Here is a 25,673-nt window from a genome sequence, read left to right on the forward strand (position 1 = left end):
AAAAAGAATAAAACTTTTATAAAAGAAATTTATAATAAATTCCCTTTCTTGTGATTAAAACTTGTTTGATAAGTCGTGAATAAAATAAATAACTTTCTAAATTTTTTCTATAATAAATCTGAATAAGAGCTTGAAAGATTCAAGGTGTAAGGGACTGGCTGCCAAAACGTTGTTTGAGAGATGACTGGAGGGAACGGAGTGGAGAGGGGCCTTATTCTTTTATTAATTTCTTCTTTTTTTTTCTTCTCCCGAGGCATTCAGGGACTACTTGTGGGATTATACTGAGATTTGTATGGGTAGACAATAAGGACATTGTTGTATCCATCTTATTTTATTATTAAGAGGCTGTTGTTTGTTAGGAAACTATAAATATTGCATATTGTATGTATAAAATGAAGAATTGTGGCTTAATAAAGAGAAAAAAAAAAAAACACATGGCACACTATTTTGGAATCTACTCCCCTCAAGTAACGTAACAAGGGGTAAAGTGAGCCTTAACACCCCACAGGTGATTGACGAACTTTCATTAAAGTGGGACGTAAAAATAAAAACTTTAATTTGCCATGTGTGTTTACAGAGCCCCCATGGTGCCAGAACAGTGGACCCCCCCACATGTGACCCTATTTTGGAAACTACACCTCTCACGGAATGTAACGAGGTGCAGCCCCACTGGTGTTTGACAGACCTTTGGTACAGTGGGCTGTGCAAATGAGAAAACAACATTTTTTTTTTTTCATTTTTACGGACGACTGTTCAAAAAATCTGTCAGACATCTGTGGGGTGTTAAATTTCACTATACCCCTTATTACATTCCGTGAGGGGTGTAGTTTCCAAAATGGGGTCACATGTGGGAATTTTTTTTTGCGTTTATGTCACAACTGCTGTAACTATCAGCCACCTCTGTGCAAATCGCCAATTTAGACCTCAAATGTACATGGTGCGCTCTCACTCCTGAGCCATGTTGTGTGTGTGCGCAGAGCATCTTCCGTACTCGGAAGAAATTGCGTTACAAATTTTGCTGGTCTTTTTCTCCTTTTTACCTCTTGTGAAAATGGAAAGTATGGGGTAACACCAGCAGGTTAGTGTAACATTTTTTATTTGGTGTAGCCCTTAACTTTTCCTTTTCCTATGGTCTAAAAGGAGAAAAAGCCCCCCCCCCCCCCCCCAAAAAAAAAAAAAATGTAATGCAATTTCTCCCGAGTTTTGAAATATCCCATATGTGGCACTAAACTGTTTATTTGAAAAACAGGGCTCTGAAGTGAGAGAGCACCATGCGCATTTGAGGCCTAAATTGGGGATTTGCAATAGGGGTGGACCCGGATACAAAGATGGTGCTTGTCTCCACCAAATCCCTACGGCAGTGTTTACCAAACAGGGTTCCTCCAGCTGTTCCAAAACTCCCAACCTGTCAGGACAGTCAATGGCTGTCCGGCAATACTGGGAGTTGTTGTTTTACAACAGTGGGAGGCTCTGTTTAGGAAACACTGCCGTATGAGACGTTTTTTTATTGGGGTAGAAGGGGGGACAGTGTAAGGGGTTGTATGTAGTGTTTTACTTTTTATTTTGTGGTAGTGTTTTTAGGGTATATTCACACTGGCAGGGGTTCACAGTGAGTTTTCTGCTGGGAGTTTGAGCTGCGGCAGCTCAAACTTGTAGAAGGAAACCCACTGTAAACCCCCGCCCATGTGAATGTACCCTTTACATTCACATGGGAGGGCGGGCGCCCCAAACCTTCAGCTGTTGCAAAACTACAACTCCCAGCATGCACTGACAGACCGTACATGCTGGTATTTGTAGTTCTGCAACAGCTGTAGGCACACTGGTGGGGAACCACTGAGTTAGGAAACAGACTCTAGCTCAGTGATTCCAACCCGTGTACCTCCAGCTGTTGCAAAACTACAACTCCCAGCATGTATGGTCTGTAAGTGCATTCTGGGAGTTGTAGTTTTGCAACGGCTGGAGGCACACTGGTTGGAATCCCTATGTTAATAAACAGACTCTAGCTCAGTGTTTCCCAATCAGTGTGCCTACAGCTGTTGCCAAACTACAACTCCCAACATGCACTGACAGCTGAAAGGCATGCTAGGAGTTGTGGTTATGCAACAACTGGGGAAGAACAGTTTGGAGACTGCTAAGTAGTGGTCTCCAAACTGTAGCCCTCCAGATGTTGCAAAACTACAACTACAACCATGCCTAGACTGTCCTGGCAAGCTCTGAGTTGTAGTTCTGCAACATCTGAAGGGCCAGATATTGCAGAACTACACCGCCCAGCATCCCTGGCTGTCTGTAGTTTTGCAACATCTGGAGGGCTAGAGTTTGGAAACCACTGTATAGTGGTCTCCAGACTGTCCCACTTCAGATGTTGCAAAATTACAACTACCAGCATGCCCAGACAACCTTTGGCTGTCTGGCCATGCTGGGAGTTGTAGTTTTGCAATTTATAGAAGTCCACAGTGAAGATGACTTACCAGCGATCTTTACTTCAGCCTTCTCTGCCGCTCGATGTCTCTGCTGCCGCCGCCGCACTGGTCCCCCCCCCCCCGCCCCCCCCTCCCCCCCCCCCCCCCTCTGCCCGGACTTCGATTGGTGGGCAGATCGGGGGAAATGAACTTCAACACCCCCCGCCCCCAACTGTCATTGGTCGGTTAGTCCTGACCGACCAATGGCAGGGGATAGGAGAAGCTGGCACCACTGCCACCTTGCTCCTATCCTTTAGCATGGCCGGAGCTGTCTTTGACAGCTCCAATCACTGTTACTTTCCAGGCATACGGGTTACTAGTGACCCAATTGGCCCAAAATCACCAGTCAACTCAGATTTGTGGCGATCGCCGACATGGGGGGGTCTCAGGACCGCCGACATGGGGGGGTCTCATAGATATCAGCAGTCATCCCAGTCCGATCCCCTTTGTCAAGTTCCTCCTATAATTGCTAAATGTATACAAAGAGAAGGTGCTGACTTGGCCCCTAGATCTCAATTCATTTGAGCATTTGCTGGAAAAACACAGGTCACTAACGTAGATCCCCCCCCCCCCCCTATCCCCCTCCCAATTCCACAAAAAAAAAGGCCAGTGAAGTTCTTTGGGTAACACATACAACTGTGTCTATACAGTAGGATTATGCTACTGCCCTAGGTTGGTGATGCCCACCGGCAGCGCTTCCTGGCATACATGGTGAATGTATATGTGAAGATTGGATGAACACCACTTTAAAGGATCTACTGCTTAAAGCTTGATGCTATACAGCACACAACACCTTCCGATCTCTTGTGGAGATTTGCAAATGGGCCAGAATTCTGGTGCCACATATAGATATTTTTCCCCACAGTCTGACAAGAGGTATATGTGGTGTATGCCACAATATGACTCGCCAAAATTCTGGCTCAGTTCAAGTTACCCGATAGTTGGCCTAAACTTAAGTTGGCTATACACCTTCAGTAGCTACTGGCCTCATGTTTGTTACACTGACTACCATCTCGCCCAATCTCCCCACACACAAGCTTATTCATACATTGCAGATGGTTCTTTGAGTTTTAATGCACCTTGTTTTGTCCCTTTAATGGTGCTAGCTTGAATTTCTGCAAAGGGAGCAATTTTAGAGATTTCTGCTGGTTTAGACTTATTTGTTTTTAGGGGCATTTCATACACCAGGCTAAAGTAAACCACCCACCAGTACTTGATTTATCTAAAGGTGTACGCCTCTTGAGAAATCCAGTCGCATGTGAGCCGACCCTATGTTGCAGCTTTAGAAATCTAGGCCAGCTCTGAGCTTTCATAGTTTTCCACTGCAAAATTATGCAAGAAGTGGATGCCAGACACAGACATGATAAATTACCCCCTTTATGTAGGTGCTAGGTACATTTGTTTCGGGTGTACTTTAAAGGAATACGGAAGTCATTCCTCAAGAGGTTTCCAACAGACCAGAACCTTCATGATCAATAGTAAAGGCTAAATTCCCTAAAATGTGACATTACTGTGGTCACTACCTTTTAGAAGTGCTGAGACTTATAGAAGGGAACTTATTTGTGGCATTAGAGCAGTGGTCTTCAAACTGTGGCCCTCCAGATGTTGCAAAACTACAATTCCCAGCATGCCCGGACAGCCTTTGGCTGTCCGGGCATGCTGGGAGTTGTAGTTTTGCAACATCTGGAGGGCCACAGTTTGAAGACCGCTGCATTAGAGGAAGCAGTATTTAAAGTATATGTGCGCACACACTTACTCTATCTATGTTGCAGCCAGTATCTCAACAATTTACTTATCAGGATCCAAGTTCCATGTATTTATTTTTTAGCAAATAAAAGGTCTCGGTCACCGTGATGTGAAGGACGTGTAAAAAAAAAAAAAAAAAATCGGACAAAACACGCTATTTATCAAATACCACACCTCATGTGACTAATGCTAATCTTTAGTTGGTCAGCAGGTCAGTCCCCAAGGTTATCACTAATGCCTATAGCCTTGTTCTTTTTTTTTTTTTTTCTCCTCTAGTTAGTTAGATTTTTTTTTTTGTGGTTTTCTCAGCTACTACTGTAGTAGGTAACATGAGGGCATCTTAAAGGCAATCGTGGAAAGGTGCCTCAAGAAACTACAAACACTACTGGTCACCCAGAAAGGACTAGGGGGGATTTCTCTTAGGCTTCTTTCACACTACAAAATGAGCCCGTTTTAAAGATCCGTATAAAGTTCCATCTGAAAATCAGCTGAAAACGGCAGTTACAAAATCCTATACAGCCGTTAGAAAACCCCATTATAGTCTATGGGATTTTTCTAATAGCCATTTTAACCCGTTTATAGTCCGTTATTAATAACGGACGTTATTTTGTTACGGAAGATAGTAACGGGAGGAATAGTTCATGATCTATTTCTCCCGTTACTATCTTCCATCACAAAATAACGGCCGTTATTAATAACAGGATATAAGGTCGGGATATAACAACAATATGAGGATGGGCTATAAAGTCAAAAGCTTCCTCCTTTGTTGGGGAGGAAAATCAACAAAGATTAGGATGGAAAAGCCGGGCAATGCCGGGTACTCAGCTAGTTCATTATAAACTACACTGCTCAAATAAAAATAAAGGGAACACTATAACACATCCTAGATCTGAATGAATGAACTAATCGTATGAAATACTTTCATCTTTACATAGTTGAATGTGCTGACAACAAAATCGCACAAAAATTATCAATGGAAATCAAATGTATTAACCCATGGAGGTCTGGATATGGAGTCACACTCAAAATCAAAGTGGAAAACCACACTACAGGCTGATCCAACTTTGAGGTAATGTCCTTAAATGAGGCACAGTAGTGTGTGTGGCCTCCACGTGCCCGTATGACCTCCCTACAACGCCTGGGGATGCTCCTGATGAGGTGGTGCTCCTGGACAGTTTGTGGTGTTGGTGGATGGAGCCAGACATGATGTCAAAGATGTACTCGATTGGATTCAGGTCTGGGGAACGGGTGGGCCAGTACACAGCATCAATGCTTTCCTCTTGCAGGAACTGCTCATACACTCCAGCCACATGAGGTCTAGCATTGTCTTTCATTAGAAGGAACCCTGGGTCAACCTCACCAGCATATGGTCTCACAAGAGGTCTGAGGATCTCATCTCGTTACCTAATGGCAGTCAGGCTACCTCTGGCAAGCACATGGAGGGTAGTGCGGCCCCCCAAAGAAATGCCACCCAACACAATTACTGACCCACCGCCAAACTGGTCATGCTGGAGGATGTTGCAGGCAGCAGAACGTTCTCCTCAGCATCTCCTGACTCTGTCACGTGCTCGATGTGAACCTGCTTTCATCTGTGAAGAGCACAGGGCGCCAGTGGCGAATTTGTCAATCTTGGTGTTCTCTGGCAAATGCCAAACGTCCTGCACGGTGTTAGGCTGTAAGCACAACCCCTACCTGTGGACATCGGGCCCTCATACCACCCTCATGGAGCCTGTTTCTGACTGAGTGGACATATGCACATTTGTGGCCTGCTGGAAGTAATTTTGCAGGGCTCTGGCAGTGCTCCTCCTACGCCTCCTTGCACAAAGGTGGAGGTAGCGGTCCTACTGCTGGGTTGTTGCCCTCCTACAGCCTCCTCCACATCTTCTGATGTACTGGCCTGTCTCCTGGTAGCGCCTCCATGCTCTGGACACTATGCTGACGGACACAGAAACCCTTCTTGCCTCAGCTCACATTGATGTGCCATCCTTGATGAGCTAAACTCAATCAGTGTTTCTTCCTGAGTGGACAGTGTGATTTCACAGAAGTGTGATTGACTTGGAGTTACATTGTGTTGTTTGTGTTCCCTTTTTTTTTGAGCAGTGTATAAAATAGCTTTTTAGGTTTAAGCTTAGGTTGGATAGTATCCACCTTCTATTGGGATTTTCAAAATGCACAAAATAAATGGTAATGCTGTATTAACATCATGGTCTTTATTTATTTTGTTCTGCTCCATCATATGAGAAGTACAACAACAAAAATCAAATGCCAGATGTGTTACATGACTGATACTGACACGCCAAGTGTCCATCAGGTTTCGCTAATGGTGGTCAGTATTTTTTGCACAGGAGGCTCACATCACTAGTCTCCTCTCGTTGCATAGTTATTGTATGCATTCCATTAAATGGGTTGGTCGATGTAGACTTTAATGGCCAAAATGTGACTACGTTCAGGTAATTTTCCAAGCGTATACAAGTTTTGTCATGGACCAAAACAGTTTTTCTGCGAGTCTAAATGCACATATATATTCAGAAAATGACCAAAAGGTGGTCGCTAGATGACTACATTTGGACCATTCAAGTCTACAGGGCCTGTGCCTCTCCGTGGACAGATAACATGCGCATTTAATAGGATAGCAGTGTTTTACTGCATCAGAGCGCTTATACTTCTGGGGAAACCCTCGCAAACATGGGGAGAGCCTATTAATGGATGATATAAGATGTGATTACCAGCATCCTTTATGGAAGACTTGTATGAGTTACAAAGTGACTTGCGCCCACTGGTGGCAATAAAAATCCGGTACAGTTTGCACTAGGGCTGCACTATTTATTGCAATAAACAATCGAATCCCAATGATCAGCGCTCGCGATTACTGCAAAGTCCTTTGATCATAACGTTGGCATTGAATTTTGGTGGTGGCTCTAATCCCATGTGTGTCCAGTGTCTGCTGCCTGCCACCAGACCCCTGGGTGTGTAATATGGTGTGGGGGGAAACCTAAACAACTATTGGCATGTAATAGCACTGCTATCATTTATACAGTACAGTATGACTAGCTTGTCAGCACATAATGACATTTTAATAGAAATCTTTGTCTTGTACTTATACTGCTAGTTATATTAGAGACTTTACATTTTGTTCTTCTAAATATTTTTATTTTATTTTAGAACTTGCCTCTGAATCTAATCCTTCTGATCATGCAAGAGCAAGCACAATATTCCTCAGTAAGTCCCAGACTGATGGTGAGTTAAGCTATATGCAGAAACCTCTTTGTATCCTAAACTGTCTGTTTAAATTGCTTTGGGTATATTTTCACCTGCGTTTTCAAATAAAGAGCACCGTAGTTTACAAGCAAAAAAAAAATGTTGCATTTTGTACATGTGTATCGCAATATATATTGATGGGTACATTAAAGATTAGTAAACTGACTTGAGTAAGGAGAAAGCAAATTAAAGGGGTATTCCGGCCAAAGGCATCTCCTTTGGATAGGGGATTAGATATCTGAACTCCGGGGCGGGGGGGGGGGGGCGGGGCTCCCGCGATCTCTGTGCAGCACCCACATGCGGGGCTGCTGCTCCAGTCTCAGAAACCTCTGTTTCCGGCACTGGTGATGTCACGCCACGCCCCCTCGTGACGTCATTTATGAATAGAATGCTGCACGGAGACAGACTTTGGCCGGAATACCCCTTTAAGGCAAAAGAATGGCATTGGGATGGAAATGTAATTCCTTGACCTTAAGAATTGGCGTGGTCATGTATGGATTTATTGCAGAAGATGTCAAGGGAATAAACTAAAGCCCAGCAGGACACATTTTAAGAAAAAGGGAGGGAGGAGAAGAGGTTTAGACTAAGGGAGCGGAAAGCTAAATTAAAAATAGGGGGTTATGGATAGGTAAGAGTGCCAACTTTTGTAAACAAGGTGCAAGTATAGATTTAAAGGGTACATTTTTGCTATTGCATTTGTATATTTCTAATATGCTTTGTTAAAACATAGAAAACGTCATATTTTTTTTTTTTTTGTGATTAAAAAAGCTCAAGAGCACATTTTCCCCCATTTTATGCACAGACTTTGGACTGGAGTACTGAAGGGGGTGTTTCCAGCCTCATCCAATCACAGCTCCTCTAAGGCTAGGTTCAGACTACGGAATTTCCACCTGCAATTTCGCTTTACATTTGAGCAAGCGGAATTTCCGCCTGCAATTTCATAGTGTAGTGAATGGTTTTCCGTTCACAAATTCACACTGCGGAATTTGTGAACGGAAAATCCGCTTGGAAATTTCCGCCTGAAGAAAGGCGTTGCTCTTGGAGACTGCAGTGTTCGCACGGTCCTAGCGCCGACTGATTCAGTCAGCGCTGGCCGCACTCGGAATCTCCAGGCGGAAATTTTCTGCCTGGAGATTCCGTAGTCTGAACCTAGCCTAACACTTAACTGCCATATGCTGATGGTTGGACTCACAGCTGTCAATCAAGGAAGTGTGTCCATGACATAGGTGATGATGCATGGACACAGCAGGACTAGTATGTGTCCAAGCAGGCAGGGGGGGCAGTTGTTTGGCTATTTTTTACAGTATGAAATACTGAAAATTTTCTAATAAAAGCAATTGCAAAACCTATTGGTTTTGCATGCTTTACAACTAGAGATGAACGAACTTACAGTAAATTCGATTCGTCACGAACTTCTCGGCTCGGCAGTTGATGACTTTTCCTGCATAAATTAGTTCAGTTTTCATACATATAAATTAGTCTCCTAGGAATGTATCCACCTTTTCCAGCCCACGGGAGCACCTGAAAGCTGAACTAATTTACGCAGGAGAAGTCATCAACTGCCGAGCCGAGAAGTTCGTGACAAATCGAATTTACTGTAAGTTCGCTCATCTCTATTTACAACATATCAAACATTTCTGTGTCTGACATCGCCCATTTAAGCCAGGTAATTGAGGAAGCTGATAAATAAGCTTAGTGTGGTCAATCCAAGGTTGTCAGATCTATTTAAAATAAATAAATAAAAAATCCCTGTATTTGACCTTGTAACCAACTTGTTTTCTACCATAAAACCAGTTAGAGCATGCTGATAACAGTAACTGTCAAACACAGATTGCGATTGATGGGTTTTAGTGGTTGGGGGGGGGGGATTACAGTAAAACAGAATGAAACAAGTATATGAAGTACCCAATACTCTTACAATTGGCATTACTAGTAAACTGTGTCACATTGCAAGTGTCAATAGCTATCCTTTTCTACATAGAGTATGACAAGAACGGGGTCCTACTTCATAATAGCCTTCCTTTCTATCTATTGCATGCAGCAGTAAGATGTCAGTCACGGAGAAGGGCCACTTAAAGGGGTATCACAGTGAAAAACTATTTTTTTCATATCAACTGTTGGCAGAAAGTTACAGATTTATAAATTACTTCTATTAAAAAAATCTTAATCCTTTCAGCACTTACCTGCTGCTGAAGCCGAGTTGTTTTCTGTCTGACAACAGTGCTCTCTGCAGACACCTCTGTCTGTCTAAGGCAGTGTTTCCCAACTGGTGTGCCTCCAGCTGTTGTAAAAGTAGCCCTTGCTGTCCGGGCATGCTGGGAGTTGTAGTTTTGCAACAGCTGGAGGCACACCAGTTAAGAAACACTGGTCTAAGGAACTGTCCAGAGTAGCAGCAAATCCCCATAGCAAACCTCTCCTGCTCTGGACAGTTCCTGAGACACACAGAGAGGTGTCAGCAGAGAGCACTGGGGTCAGACAGAAAATAACTCAACTTCAGCAGCTAAGTACTGAAAGGATTAAGATATTTTTTTATAGAAAAAATTTACAAATCTGTTTAACTTTCTGAAGCCAGTTGATATGAAAAAAAAAAATAATTCACTGGAATATCCCCTTTATGAGCAGAGATTTAAATGAACAACTGTGTAGTTATGTTAAAGCTCATGAATAACTTGCCATCAGTCTGCTCAGCTCCTCCTGCTCCATAATATTCTGCAGACTGGACTGTATTTTAACCACAATGGAGGACATTTATCATTCAATATAGATGTTTTTTTCAATCTATCCTTGGCGCTTGAATGTCGCATATGTAAATTTAGCGACTTATATGCGACTTTTTGAATAGGTGTTTCCTAGCGTTTTGCATAGCAGTACGCCATTTTCTGATTGTCATGCACTGCACCCTTATTTAACATATGCAACATTTGTAATAAGTCGCAAAATATTGCGCTAACCCCGATTTCTAGGCTCAAAAGTACGCATACCAAAAGCACATGTACAAAACCTCTCTACCCTGCACAAAACAAACAAAAGTGCACAGCCGTGGGGAATTCATTATCTAAGGTACACACAGATGATACATTACATGCTGCTAAGCAATAAGTTAGAAGGAAAAAGACTGGTAAATAAAGAGTAGGGTACACTATTAATGACAAATGTCTCCCAATGTATTTTAACACAAACAGCACGGTCACCTGTAAGTATCTAATAGGTGGGAACCCTATGACGCCCTTTTGGTTAGATGGAGCAGTGGTTGGACGTGCACACTGCTGCTTCATCCAACCTCAAAAATGAGTGTGCCATCTCCTTCTGTAATATGCAGGTCACACATTGAACTGTATTTTCACTGTGACAATGGTCTCTTTAAGGGTCTATTCACACATACAGTATTCTGCGCAGATGTGATGCGCAGGATTTCAAGCTGTGTTAAATTTACATTGAAATCTACAGCAGAAAATCCTGCGCACCAAATCTGCACAGAATACTGTACATGTGAATAGACCCTAAGGGTGTATTCACATGTACAGTATCCTGCGTAGGATTTGATGCTGCAAATTTCAAAGTAAACTAAATAACTGAACGCAGCTGCAAATCCTGCGCCTCAGATATGCGCAGGATACTGTATGTGGGAATAGACACTATTTGGTTAATCCGGTGGGAGGAGGGGAGCTTTTAAAGCTATGCACTTTGTGTGGGATAAAAAACAATCAAACCTTACCTCCAGCACTCTGCACTGCTGTGCCCTTGGGGTTCTCCTCCCGTCCCTCCATGTGACAGTTTTTCGTTGCTGCAGCAGGAGACAGGACATCGCTGCGCCCCACATGTCACACTGCAACTCAGGAAGCACCATGGGCACCGTGGGAGTGCTGGAGGTGAGTAAAGGTTTTTTTTATTTTATATGCCATACAATGGGCATAGTTTTGAGGAAAAAAACTTTACAACAGAGAACATTTTCGTTTTAAAAAGGTTATCTGGTGGGAAGTGTCAAAAGCATATAATTCAATTCAGTTTGCCTTTTGTAAGGTATTTATTCTTGCTTTGTACATTCTGTGGTGCAAAAATTATTTTCTCCTTAGTTGTTTATTAAAAATTGTGCTTGCTTTTTTTTTTTTTTTCTATGGTTTCCTGTGTGAGCTCTGCGATTTGTTAAAGGGATATTCCGGCTTTATACATCTTGCCCCCTATCCAAAGGACAGGGAATAAGATGTATGATCACAGGGGTCCCGCTGCTGGGACCCCATAATCTCTGTGCAGCCCTCAGCATTCTGTCCCGGGTGCTGCCTCCAAGACGTGACTTCATGGCCACGCCCCTCATGGTGCCACGCCCCCTCCATTCTTGCCTATGGGAGAGGCCGTGACGTCACATCTCGGAGGCAGCGTCTGGCACAGAATGCTGGGGGCTGCACAGAGATCGCTGGGGTCCCAGCGGTGGGACCCCTGTGATCATACATCTTATCCCCTATCCTTTGGATAAGGGGACAAGATATATAAAGCTGGAATACCCCTTAAAAGCCTGATTATTGGTTACATTCCAGAAAAAAAATTGGACACAAGTGGTACTGTTAAAAACTACAAAAAAGAGTTATAGGTATCCGAACACTGCAAGGAACAGATTTGTGTTTCTTTTGTATGTTAATTATCCAAGCTTGTTAGCATTGGCATCGTACTGATCCATATAATAAAGTTACCATGTTAGTTTTACTGATAATGCGCAATCCAACTTATTATTTTTTTTCTCTGGTTTTATAATACACTAGCTGAGTACCCGGCGTTGTCCGGTTTTTCCTTCCTAATCCTTGTTGGGGAGGAAAATCAACAAAGGAGGAAGGTTTTGACTTCAAATCCCGTCCTCATATATTGTTGTCATATCCCGACCTCATATCCCGACCTCCTATCTCGTCCTCATATCCCGTCCCGTCCTAACACACACAAGTTGAGTTTTATATATATATATATAGATATGATAAGAGTACAACTTGTCCTCCTTCTTCCTGTACTGTATGAAAATGGTGATGGAAATGAATCCATTTGATAGCTGCTGAGGACCTCTTTGAACATGGAACTGTCGCAGGATGCCACCTTTTCCACAAGTAGTTGTGAGGAGACCTTTTAGGTCCCTGAGCCAGTGTGAGACTCCATGGACCTGAGATGTAGCTATACACATAGCTTGCAAGACAAATGCTTATTCATCTGAAAGCTTTTCCTACCTATCATCCTTCCCCCGTACATATGAACCGTCATGTGCTCTGAATGGAATGGTTGGGGGGTAGAGATAAGCGAAGTTACAGTGACTCGATTTGTCACAAACTTCTCTGCTCGGCAGTTGCTGATTTTAGCCTGCATAAATTAGTTCAGCTTTCAGGTGCTCCGGTGGGCTGGAAAAGATGGGTACAGTCCTAGGAGAGAGTCTCCGGCCACCGGAGCACCTGAAAGCTGAACTAATTTATGCAGGCTAAAATCAGCAACTGCCGAGCCGAGAAGTTTGTATGGAATCACTTTAAATTCGCTCATCTCTAGTGGGGGTAAACCACTGCCAGACTCCTGGAAATGACTTATCTCTCTCAGAATAAAAGTTTGGCTGCTGAAATTCAACTTGCCTGATCCACACACACATAAGCTGATTCTATGGCCCTGTATACACATCTTGTATGTGTGGCTGGCTTCAGGATTGGGGGTCCCAGAGGTTGGATGTCCTATTAGGGTATGTTCACACTGGGTGATTCCTGCATAATTATGCAATTACGTGCGGTGAACATTATCTGTGTGAATGGGTCTTCCACGAGACCCCTTCCCACTGAGGAATTTCAGAAGCAGCCAATTCTTTGCGAATTCTTTGGTGCGTCCGCGTGCCATACATTGCCATCTATGGTGACAGCGCAGGGCCGCGCGGGCCTACGGCTGAAGTATTTGAGTTGTGGCCGCCAGATGGAATCTCCGCCAGCGGCATTCTGCAAGCTGAGATTCCGTTCACATTACTTTATAAAATGGCATAACTCCTATCATCAAAACATTTTCTAACTCTTTAGTTATACAAGAGAAGAGAAGTCGCACTCACCCAGTTCGATGCAAGAATCAAATCCTTTTATTCAACACCAGCAGTGGATGACAGGATAAAAAGTCACTGACACGCGGGGAGCGAGGGCGTGCGCCCTCGCTCCCCGCGTGTCAGTGACTTTTTATCCGGTCATCCACTGCTGGTGTTAAATAAAAGGATTTGATTCTTGCATCGAACTGGGTGAGTGCGACTTCTCTTCTCTTGTATAACTAAGGATATTCGCTCCTTGTTTCATAGTCTGCACCACCTAGAGATACATACCTACTTGTAGTCACTGTATCATCGGCCCATTCTCTGTGCATCTAAGGGCATTGTGGTTGTTGTAGTGCCGGTGCACCTGTGCTTCTCCTTCAATTGCCATTTTCTAACTCTCTTGACGTTATTAAAAGTTCCTCTTCATTGAAATGTAGAATTTTTATTTTAAGTGGAGGAGATTTCCGTTTTTTTATTTTAATTTTTTTTTCATTTTTTATAAATTTTTTTCTCCCTTAAGGGAGTTGTTTTTTATTTTTATTTTGTGGAAACTCTGTATTTGTTGAGGGGACGATGCGGGATATTTCTTGAGTTCAGAGTTGGAATGTAAATACGGTAAATACATTTCCTGCCCGTACTGTTTTGTTGTCTGGAAGGAGCTGGTTGTAGGTAGGGGAGGGCAGTTCTGCCAGCTAAACAAATATTTTAAAGCTACAGGTGTGATTGTGTGTATGCTGGCAGGTTGTACACATCATGCTAATAGAGCAAGATGGCACCCACCAGGTAATCTGAAACAATGTGAAGCCACTTCTCTGTATGAGGTGCAGAGATCCCTTTCTGCTCTATGGGGCCATGCCTTTTTTGTATTACTGCTTTATTTTTAGTTTCAGTAAAAAAAGTTCCCATTTCTACTGCAAAACGAATAATTTATGTATTCATTTATTTATTGTTTAACAGTGAGAGAAAAGAGGAAGAGTAACCATATAAATCATGTAAGTAGACTTCACCTGCTGATTTATTGTCACTTTAATGACACCAGAGCATGTTTCCTTCTATTTCCCCAAGTTTATCTCTGGCCTTTCTCCTCCTCAATATTGGTTATTGAATTTCTTAATGCAAGCTTGTTAGATACTCCGTCAATCAGCTGTGGAGGTCCTGTGAGGCCTGAATGTTCAGACATAATAAAAATAAAAGGAAGTTCACAAGGTCTGATATATTGCATTACAGATTACTGTGCCAAAGTTTGTATTTGTGCCGGAACTATATGATTCCATAGTGTTGTATTGCTGTAGAGCCCGACGGTGATGTGTAAAATGAGCGCCGCTCGCACACATACACCCCACGTTTTATGTAATAACTTTTATTTATGAAACATATTTATTATACTGCTAAAAATGTTCATTTTATGCACGTTACATTGGAACTGATTTACTTCTAAAAGAGAACTTTTTGCCCATAGCAACCTGAGCTCAGCTTTTACTTTACAGAAGAATTTGTTGATAAAATGAATACCAAGCTTTGGTTAAGGTCACACGTGCATATTTCGTTGTTTGCTGCTGCATATTTTCCTACCCAGTAATGGACAAAACCGATTGCCCCATTATATGTGAATTCCTTAGGCATTTGGCCCTGCTTGCCCGAAGCAGGGCTAAATGCCTGAAGAATTCACCTGCCCAGCACCCTGAACTGCATGTCCCGGGCATCGGGCGATTCAATTCCCACAGTGACCCACTACTGGCAGCAGACAACGAATCGAGCGTTTATTCGATAACTGAATTAGTCAACAATGAATCCCGTTATCGAATTTAATTGATTTTATCGATCTATCATTGCAGCTCTAATAAAAAAAAAAAAAAATATATATATATATATATATATATATATATATATATATATATATATAAATATATATATAGTAGAAACAGTGGCATTAATCCAGTTATCGAATTTAATAGATTTTATCGATTAGTTGTTGCAGTTCTGATTATTTATATATATATATATATAATATATAATGCGCAAAAAAAAAAAAAAAGGAAAGCAGCACTCCGGCTGTAGATATGTACGGGTGCCTCCCATTGTTGATCTGGGTCAGAGATCCAAACTGGATATAGGAAGTAGAAACAGCGGCACTCCAGATAGGTGAAGAAAGTGGTGTCTTTATTCACTCCAACGAGCGACGTTTCGGCCGGCTCACGCAGCCATTATCAAGCCTGATAATGGCTGGGTGAGCCAGCCGAAACGTCGCTCATTGGAGACACACCACTTTCTTCACCTATCTGGAGTGCCGCTGTTTCTACTTCCTATATCCAGTTTGGATCTCTGACCCAGATCAACAATGGGAGGCACCCGTACATATCTACACCCGGAGTGCTGCTTTCCTTTTTTTTTGCGCAGATATAGATAGATATATAGATAGATATATAGATATGAGATATATAGATATGAGATATATAGATATGAGATATATAGATATATAATAGATATAGATATATAGATAGATATATAATAGATATATAATAGATAGATATATAATAGATATATAATATATATATATATAGATAGATAGATATATAGATATATATATAGATATATATATAGATATATATATAGATATATAATATATATATATATATATATATATATATATATATATATATATATATATAATATTAGGGATGTAAGAAAAAATCAATTTGCGCGATTATCGCGATTTTTTGTTCCGCAATACTGAATCGATTTTAAAATTCTGAGAATCGATTTTTAAAAATAAATTATTATAATTAACATTTACTGTATTTCACTCACTGAGTCACAGTCCTGTTTGTCAAATTTTTTTTATAACACTTAAACTCCTGACCACTAGTTGGCAGTGTACCTGTTGTCAGCTCTGTCCCACTCGCAGGCTGCTACCGCGAGACTACAGACTCAGAACAAACAGGAAGGAGAACGTACGCACTCACAGGACAACTCTCGCGGGATCTTGTTCTTTCTCAGCTAGAATAAGTTTTCCCAAGCTTTTAATAGGGAATATCGCGATATATCGAATCGCCACCCTGGTATCGCGATTCGAATCGCCAAATTATTGGCGATTCACACCCCTAATATATATATATATAGATATATATATATATAAATAATTAGAACTGCAACGACTAATCGATAAAATCTATTAAATTCGATAACTGGATTAATTGTCGACTGTGGGAATTGTATTGCCCGATGTGGGAATTATAATATATATAATTTTTTTTATTTTTTTTTTGTTTTTTCAAAACTGGTTCCAGAAAGCTTAATAGATTTGTAAATTACTTATGTTATCCAGTACTTATCAGCAGCTGTATACTACAGAGAAAGTTGAATTCTTTGTTGTTCTTTTTAGTCTGACCACAGTGCTCTCTGCAGACACCTCTGTCTGTGTTGGGGATTTGCTCCTGCTCTGGACAGTTCCACACATGGACAGAGGTGTCAGCAGAGAGCACTGTGGTCTGAAAGAAAAGAACAACTTATCAGCTGCTGTATTCTACAAAGTACTGTAAGCATTAAGATTTTTTATTTTATTTATTTATTTTTTTAATAGAAGAAATTTACAAATCTGTTTAACTTTCTGCCACCAGTTGATTTAAGGCATTTTTTTCCACCGGAGTACCCCTTTAAAGTTAATCGGTAGCAAAATATGCATCTAATTTTGCTACCCATTGACTTCAATATGTAGGAAAATACGCAGTAGCATAATATGGCACATGTCACTCTACCCTAAAGCTACGCTGAAGTTTTTTTTGTTTTTTTTCTTTTCTCCCTTTACATAGGTCTCTCCTGGACAACTTACAAAGAAGTACAGTTCATGTTCCACAATATTTTTAGATGACAGCACAGTCAGTCAGCCTAACCTCAGAAGCACAATAAAGTGGTGAGTGATTGAAAGTTACCGATTAAATCCAGAATTGCGAATGATACCAAAGACCACTTCCAGATGGATGTAATCTAGACATATTTTATATTATTGCACATGTTTTTTATTCACGTTTATAAAAAAAAAATACTGTAATAAAGATTTATATAATATTCACTGACTTCATAAGTCCATCCTGGTCATGTGACAGGAGAATATGCACTAAGCACACACCTCTACTAATTGTTAGTCAATCACTTGTGAAGACATGTAGCGCGTACTTTATTTCCATTTTCTTTGTTTTACCCGTCCAGGATGAAGAGCGTACAGGGTATGCCCTTGCGTCCTGGTACCTAAGGACAGAGCGCGTACCTGTATGCCCTGGTCCCATTAACAGGGTTTAAATCAATCTCACGAGGAAAGAAATGTTTAAACCTGGTGGGTCCCGGTTGCTACGGGCAGCCAGGACCCACGGCTAATACCTGTTACCGCCGATGGAGCCGATGCCTGGCATTAACCCTTCAGACACCGCGATCAGAGTTGATGGCAGCGTCTAAAATGCGGGGTTAACGGTGCCAGCTCAGTGGTGCTAATCGAGACAGCGGCAGGTACTGATCAGCTGAGTGGATGGCAGGAGGGCCCTTACCTGCCTCCTCGCCGTCCGACCGTTCTACTGCTGCTCTTAGCCTGAGCCTAGAGCAGCAGAGTGCCGATAACAATGATCTATGCTATGGTATAGCATTGATCAGTATATGTAATCAGAATATTGCATGGTATAGCCCCCTATCGGGGCCAAAAAAAAAAGGAATAAAAATGAATTAACCCCTTCCCTATTAAAAGTTTGAATCACCCCTTTCCCTTTGTTTAAATAAAAAAAAGTAATAAAAATAATCATGTGGTATCTCCGTTTGCATAAATGTCCAAACTATTAAAATATAAGGAGCGCATAGACCTAACTTGTGTAGACGTTACTCATCTGGGGTAAGAGGAAATATGTTAAGACAACATCACACAAATCAAGAACAACATATTTCATATGCAAATATATTTATTAAAGTACAACATTAAATTACAACTGGTGTAGCAACTGGTACGGGCCAGTAGTATTTACATTGACAAAGAAAGATAGTATAAATGGGATCATAGATGAACAGGGGAAGACTGGTATATCCCTATCTAATGGCCCTGCCTGGCGATACTGCAGGTCCCCTATCCTTATGACCTGGGCCTACACTGGAACCTCCTAGTGACCCTAGGCTACAGAGGGGACAATCAAACAATAGTATTGTGTCGCCAAGGGGCAGTCGAGCCTGGCCATTAGCCCATATGATCCATTATACAGTATACTATATTGTGTATAACGCACTGGTACTCTTACAAAAATAGACATACATGTGGTAAAATACAGTACAATATCAAGACCCGAAGGTTGTATCCAGGGGTATATAGTAGTATTCACTTTTCAGACCCACAGTTGCATAATTAGAGGTACAAATATGCATTTGACAGGGATAGCATTAATCCAACGCGTTTCGCTAATCCGTGTGGCTACAGATAGCTCATCAGGGATTGTAGTTTGAGAATACTGCAAACATAGGGTCATGAGAGACCACACATAAGGTAGCAATGCATCATCACATGATAATGGAGAAGTGTACAGTAGATATACTTATATGATGATATAGTGAAAGTGACACACTGATCTGGACAGCTGCGTACAGGTGACAATCTAGAATAGAAGATACACAAAAAGGTGTTACATCTGTCTACTTACTACATGGTGTAGGTATATGTGGGGACTGCTGAGAGGTAGAAATTACCTTTAGTCCTGGTGCTTGATGACACGTTTATTTAGAATAGGTCTAAAACGTTAACGGGGTTTATAGATTAGTTGGATGGATTAATTAATTGTAGCTGAGAGGTGGGGGGGCGGGAGGGCGAGGGAAGGTTAGACGATAGTAGTAAGGATACATTATCTTTTGCATAGGTGTGCCCGGTAGACAAAGTTGGATGTGGAAGATAATCGTCATTCGGGAGCAACAAGGTCTAGGTCTACCTAGACCTTGTTGCTACCGAATGACGATCATCTTCCACATCTAACTTTGTCTACCGGGCACACCTATGCAAAAGATAATGTATCCTTACTACTATCGTCTAACCTTCCCTTGCCCTCCACCCACCACACCCACCCCCTCCCCCACCTCTCAGCTACAATTAATTAATCCATCCAACTAATCTATACATCCCGTTAACGTTTTAGACCTATTCTACGTCGGAGTCTGCAGTCCCCTCATATACCTACACCATGTAGTAAGTAGACAGATGTAACACCTTTTTGTGTATCTTCTATTCTAGATTGTCACCTGTACGCAGCTGTCCAGATCAGTGTGTCACTTTCACTATATCATCATATAAGTATATCTACTGTACACTTCTCCATTTTCATGTGATGATGCATTGCTACCTTATGTGTGGTCTCTCATGACCCTATGTTTGCAGTATTCTCTAGCAAGAAATTAGCTCTCATACTGCCCCATATGTGGAAAAATAAAAAATTATAGGGGTCAGAATATGACCATTTTAAACATACCAATTTTGGTGCATGTAGTTTATAATTTTTTTAAAGTGGCAAAATAAAATAAAACCTACATAAATTGGGTATCCTTGTGACTGCATAGAACTACAGAATAAAGAAATGGTGTAATTTTTACATAAAATTGCACCATGTAGAAAGGGAAGCCCCCAAAATTACAAAATGGCGTTTTTTAATTGCATTCCACAAATATATTTTTTTTGCTTTTGCGGTAGATTCTGTTATTAAATGATTGATGTCATTACAAAGTATAATTGGTGGCACAAAAAACAAGCCCTTATATGGGTCTGTAGGTGCAAAATTTAAAGCGTTATGACTTTCCGAAGGGGAGGAGGGAAAAAACGAAAGTGCAAAAACGAAAATTGACCTGGTCCTTAAGGTCAAAATTGGCTTCTTCCTTAACCCCTTAAGGACCCAGCCAATTTTCACTGTAGGACCCGGCCATTTTTTGAACATCTGACCACTTTCACTTAAGCATTAATAACTCTGGGATGTTTTTACCTTTCATTCTGATTCCGAGAGAGTTTTTTCGTGACATATTCTACTTTATGTTAGTGGTAAAATTTTGTCGATACTTGCATCGTTTCTTGGTGAAAAATTGCTAAATTTTTCAATTTTTTCATAAAATTTTGGATTTTTTAACTTTGAAGCTCTCAAAGCTATTTTGGAAACTACACCCCTCAAGGCATGTAACAAGGGGTCCAGTGAGCCTGGACACCCCACAGGTGTTTCACAACTTTTTGTTAAAGTTGGATGTGTAAATGATTTTTTTTTTTCTCTAAAATGCTAGTTTTCCCCCAAGTTTTAAAGTTTTACAAGGGATAATAGGACAAAATGCCCCCCAAAATTTGTAACTCCATCTCTTCTGAGTATGGAAATACCCCATGTGTGGACGTCAAGTGCTCTGCTGGCGCACTACAATGCTCAGAAAAGGAGTCACATTTGGCACTTGAAAAGCGAATTTTGCTGAAATTGTTTTTGGAGGGCATGTCGCATTTAGGAAGCCCCTATGGTGCCAGGACAGCAAAAGAAAAAAAACCACATGGCATACTATTTTTGAAACCACACCCCTCAAGGAACGCAACAAGGGGTACAGTGAGCCTTCACACCTCACAGGTGTTTGACGACTTTTTGTTAAAGTCTGATATGTAAATGAAGAAAAAAAATTTTGCATTAAAATGCTGGTTTTCCCCCAAATTTTACATTTTTACAAGGGGTCATAGGAGAACATGACCCCCAAAATTTGTAACCCCATTTCTTTTGAGTATGGAAATACCCAATGTGTGGATGTCAAGTGCTCTACTGGCGAATTACAATGTTCAGAAGAGGAGGAGCGCCATTGATCTTTTGGAGACAGAATTTGGTTGGAATAGAAGTCGGGAGCCATGTGCATTTACAAAGCCCCCCCGTGGTGCCAGAACAGTGGAACCCCCCCACATGTGACCCCATTTTGGAAACTACACCCCTCACACAATTTAATAAGGGGTGCAGTGAGTATTTACACCCCACTGGCGTTTGCCAGATCTTTGGAACAGTGGGCTGTGCAAATAAAACATTTAATTTTTCATTTTCACAGACCACTGTTCCAAAAATCTGTCAGACACCTGTGGGACGTAAATGCTCATTGTACCCCTTATCACATTACGTGAGGGGTGTAGTTTCCAAAATGGGTGACGTGGGGGGTACATTGTTCTGGCACTATTTGGGCTTTGTAAACACACGTGGCCTTCAATTCCGGACAAATTTTATCTTCAAAATCCCAATGGCGCTCCTTCTCTTCTGAGCATTGTAGTGCGCCAGCAGAGCACTTTACATCTGCATAGGGGGTATGTTCTAACTCAGAAGAAATGGGGTTACAAATTTTGAGGGGCTTTTTTTCCCCTATTTTTCCGTGTGAAAATGAAAAATTTACCGCAGCCGATCCAGTCCCGCAGCCTCCACTGACGGGTAAGTGTATCTTCGGCACCCGGTCCCGCCCATTGTGGGTGGGCAGAACGGGGAAAACGAAAGTTAACCCCCCCCGTCCCCGATGTGCTATTGGTGGTCGTGTCTAGACCACCAATAGCAGGGATAGGAGGGGTGGCACCTCTGCCACCTCACTCCTATCCTTTCAGGGGATCATGGGTGTCTTAGACAACCGCGATCCCCCTTATATTCCGGGTCACCATAGACCCATATGACCTGGAATTGGCGCAAATCGCAAGTGTAAATTCACTTGCGATTTGCGCCGATCGCCGACATGGGGGTGTCTAATGACCCCCCTGGGCATTTGCGCGGGGTGCCTGCTGATCAATATCAGCAGTCACCCCGGTCCGGTCCCCGAAATTCCCTAAAGACCCAGGTACAAAGGGCATATCCATACGCCCTGGGTCCTGTACGGGTTAAGAGGTTAGTGTCGTAACTTAAAAAAAAAAAAGAAACACGCGTTGACACATCTTATGGGTTAGGGTATGGGTGCTGAAATAGGGAGAAGAGCTCAGCACGCCTATCAGTGTTTCTTCACGCTTCGGGAGATGGGCTCTGTAAACTTTCTGTAGAACGGTCTCCTGCAGTAAGAAGAGAAACGCTAAGCCTAGTACTTCTCCCTGTTCATTCTAGCAATCGGTGGGGGCTCAGCAGATGCAACATCACTGAAGCCTGTGAGAGCTGTGCTTCGCATGCCCTGCACACACTTCCTGAGTTTGGTCTCCTGCCAGGCTGGAAGGAGACCAAACTAATTGTTTGACTTGCGCAGGGAACAGAACAGAGCCACCTAATGGCCGTTTTTTCAATCACATTAAAAACATAAGAGTGGAGAATTTTAACAGCAAGTAAAAAGCAAAGTGTCTTGTAAATACTTAAGGAACAATATATTATAAGTTTAGTTGGTTGATAGGTACTCTTTTAAGACAATGGATGAAAGTAACAAATACTTGATTTTTTAAACACTGGTGTATTTTATATGGCCTTGTGAATATCACTATCACTATATATTAGCTTTTGTATTCCGGTAACACCAAAAATTGACTGACTTAAAATATACTGATGTGAAAGAGGCATAATGAAGATATGGTTTCCTTTCCCACTGTCTTTTTTTTTAACTTTTTGTTCTTCTTTTGTTTTTCAGTGTTACCTTAGCAATATATTACCACATAAAGAACAGGTATGAAACAAATGCTCTACTGTGGATTATTAACCACATTTGAATGACTTTGACTAAATGCATAACCCTCAAATTTAATAAATATATATATATATATATATATATATATATATATATATATATATATATATAATATTATACACACATACACACACTGCTCAAAAAAAATAAAGGGAACACTAAGATAACACATCCTAGATCTGAATGAATGAACTAATCGTATGAAATACTTTCGTCTTTAAATAGTTGAATGTGCTGACAACAAAATCGCACAAATTATCAATGAAAATCAAATGTGTCAGCCCATGGAAGTCTTGATATGGAGTCACACTCAAAATCTAAGTGGAAAACCACACTACAGGCTGATCAAACTTTGAGGTAATGTCCTTAAAACAAGAAAAAATGAGGCTCGGTAGTGTGTGTGGCCTCCACGTGCCTGTATGACCTCCCTAAAACGCCTGGGCATGCTCCTGATGAGGTGGCGGATAGTTTCCTCAGGGATGTCCTCCCAGACCTGGACTAAAGCATCTGCCAACTCCTGGACAGTTTGTGGTGCAACATGGCGTTGGCGGATGGAGTGAGACATGATGTCCCAGATGTGTGCAATCTGATTCAGGTCTGGGGAACAGGCGGGCCAGTCCATAGCATCAATGCCTTCCTCTTGCAGGGACTGCTGACACACTCCAGCCACATCAGGTCTAGCACATTAGTAGGAATCCAGGGCCAACTGCACCAGCATATGGTCTCACAAGGGGTCTTAGGTTCTCATCTCAATACCTAATGGTAGTCAGGCTACCTCTGGCAAGCATATGGAGGGCTGTGTGGCCCCCCAAAGCAATGCCACCCCACACATTACTCACCTACCGCCAAAATGTTAATGCTGGAGGATGTTACAGGCAGCAGAACGTTCTCCACGGTGTCTGTCACATGTGCAAAGTGTGAACCTGCATTCATCTGTGAAAAGCACAGAGTGCCAGTGGTGTTCTCTGGCAAATGCCTAAGGTCCTGCATGGTCTTGAGCTGTGTAAGCCCAATCCCCACCTGTGGACATCGGGCCCTCATACCACCCTCATGGAGTCTGTTTCTGACTGTTTGAGTGGACACATGCACATTTGTGGCCTGCTGGAGGTCATTTTGCAGGGCTCTGGCAGTGCTCCTCCTGCTCTTCCTTGCACAAAGGTGGAGATAGCAGTCCTGCTGCTGAATTGTTGCCCTCCTACGGCCTCCTCCACGTCTCCTGATGTACTGGCCTGTCTCCTGGTAGCACCTCCATGCTCTGGACACTATGCTGAGACACGCAGCAAACCTTTTTGCCACAGCTCGCATTGATGTGTCATCCTGGATGAGCTGCACAACCTGAGCCACATGTGTGGGTTGTAGGCTCTGTCTCATGCTACCACTAGAGTGAAAGCACCACCAGCATTTAAAAGTGACCAAGACATCAGCCAGGAAGCATAGGAACTGTGAAGTGGTCTGTGGTCACCACCTGCAGAACCACTCCTTTATTGGGGGTGTCTTGCTAATTGCCTATAATTTCCACCTGTTGTCTGTTCCATTTGCACAACAGCATGTGAAATTGATTATCAATCAGTGTTGCTTCCTGAGTGGACAGTGTGATTTCACAGAAGTGTGATTGACTTGGAGTTACATTGTGTTGTTTGTGTTCCCTTTTTTTGAGCAGCGTGTATAGGGAATCTGTCACTTCTAGGCTGTGCTGAGCTGCAGGATGCACGTCTGCTTCCTCCCTGCCTTGATTAATTGACTTGTATTGCCTGGTGCTGAAAGATGAGCCCTGTACGTGCATGCCTCAGCTAAGCACAGGCTCTTTAACACTTGAGCTGCTGATGCTGTAGAGCTGAAAGATTCCTTTTAACCCCTAGAAGATATAGGCCGTACATAGCTGCAAATTTATTTTTTATTTTTTGTATATTTTATGGTAAAATAAAAGGTGTCATTACAAAGTACAATTGGTCATGTAAAATTAGAACTTATATGGCTCTGTGGATGGAATAATAAGTTATGTCTTTTATGGAGTTGTACAGATGCAGTGAAAGTCTAAGACCTGGTTAACACTATTGAATCTCATACAAGATCCTGAGGGTGGCCAGCGCCGACCAAATCAGTTGGCATTAGCACTGCTCGTACTAGTACTGGACGGTATACCGGTTCATACCGGATACCAAAACATTTTTCCTGCACGATATGAATTTTTCCCATACCGCAGTACTGTACTATATATTCCTGTGCCCGGGCTGCAAAAATGATAAACAAAATAAACTTTAACTCACCTTCCGAAGTTCCCCCGTTGCTCCAGTAACGGCCTCACGCTGGGGATGGGAACGTCACAGAGCCGTCAGCCTATCACCGGCCGCAGCGATGTCCCGCCTCGGTCGGTGATAGGCTGATCGCACTGTCATGTAAGGAGCCGGCCGGCTCCACAAGTTCAGGTCCACGTGAAAATTTTTTATTGCCTCGTACATATAAAAACATTAGCGTTTTGGTCCATTTACATCTGGGCATGTATAGTCCTCTTTAATGACTGGATGTGCATTGACCAT

General features: G+C 42.1%; 1 protein-coding gene across 2 annotated transcripts in view; it reads left to right on the forward strand.

Moving 5' to 3' along the window:
- Positions 1 to 25,673, forward strand: part of CCNYL1 (cyclin Y like 1) — a 70,821-nt gene that overhangs the window by 11,556 nt on the left and 33,592 nt on the right. The window contains exons 2-5 of one of the 2 annotated variants that reach the window (XM_056533405.1): positions 7,368 to 7,442; positions 14,446 to 14,480; positions 17,298 to 17,398; positions 23,080 to 23,115. In XM_056533405.1, coding sequence (XP_056389380.1) covers positions 7,368 to 7,442; positions 14,446 to 14,480; positions 17,298 to 17,398; positions 23,080 to 23,115 — 247 coding nt within the window. The remainder of the gene's footprint in view (positions 1 to 7,367; positions 7,443 to 14,445; positions 14,481 to 17,297; positions 17,399 to 23,079; positions 23,116 to 25,673) is intronic. The other variant, XM_056533406.1, reaches the window with a different exon arrangement.

Source organism: Hyla sarda, chromosome 8 (genome assembly GCF_029499605.1).
Source record: "Hyla sarda isolate aHylSar1 chromosome 8, aHylSar1.hap1, whole genome shotgun sequence".
NCBI classification, from domain to species: domain Eukaryota; kingdom Metazoa; phylum Chordata; class Amphibia; order Anura; family Hylidae; genus Hyla; species Hyla sarda.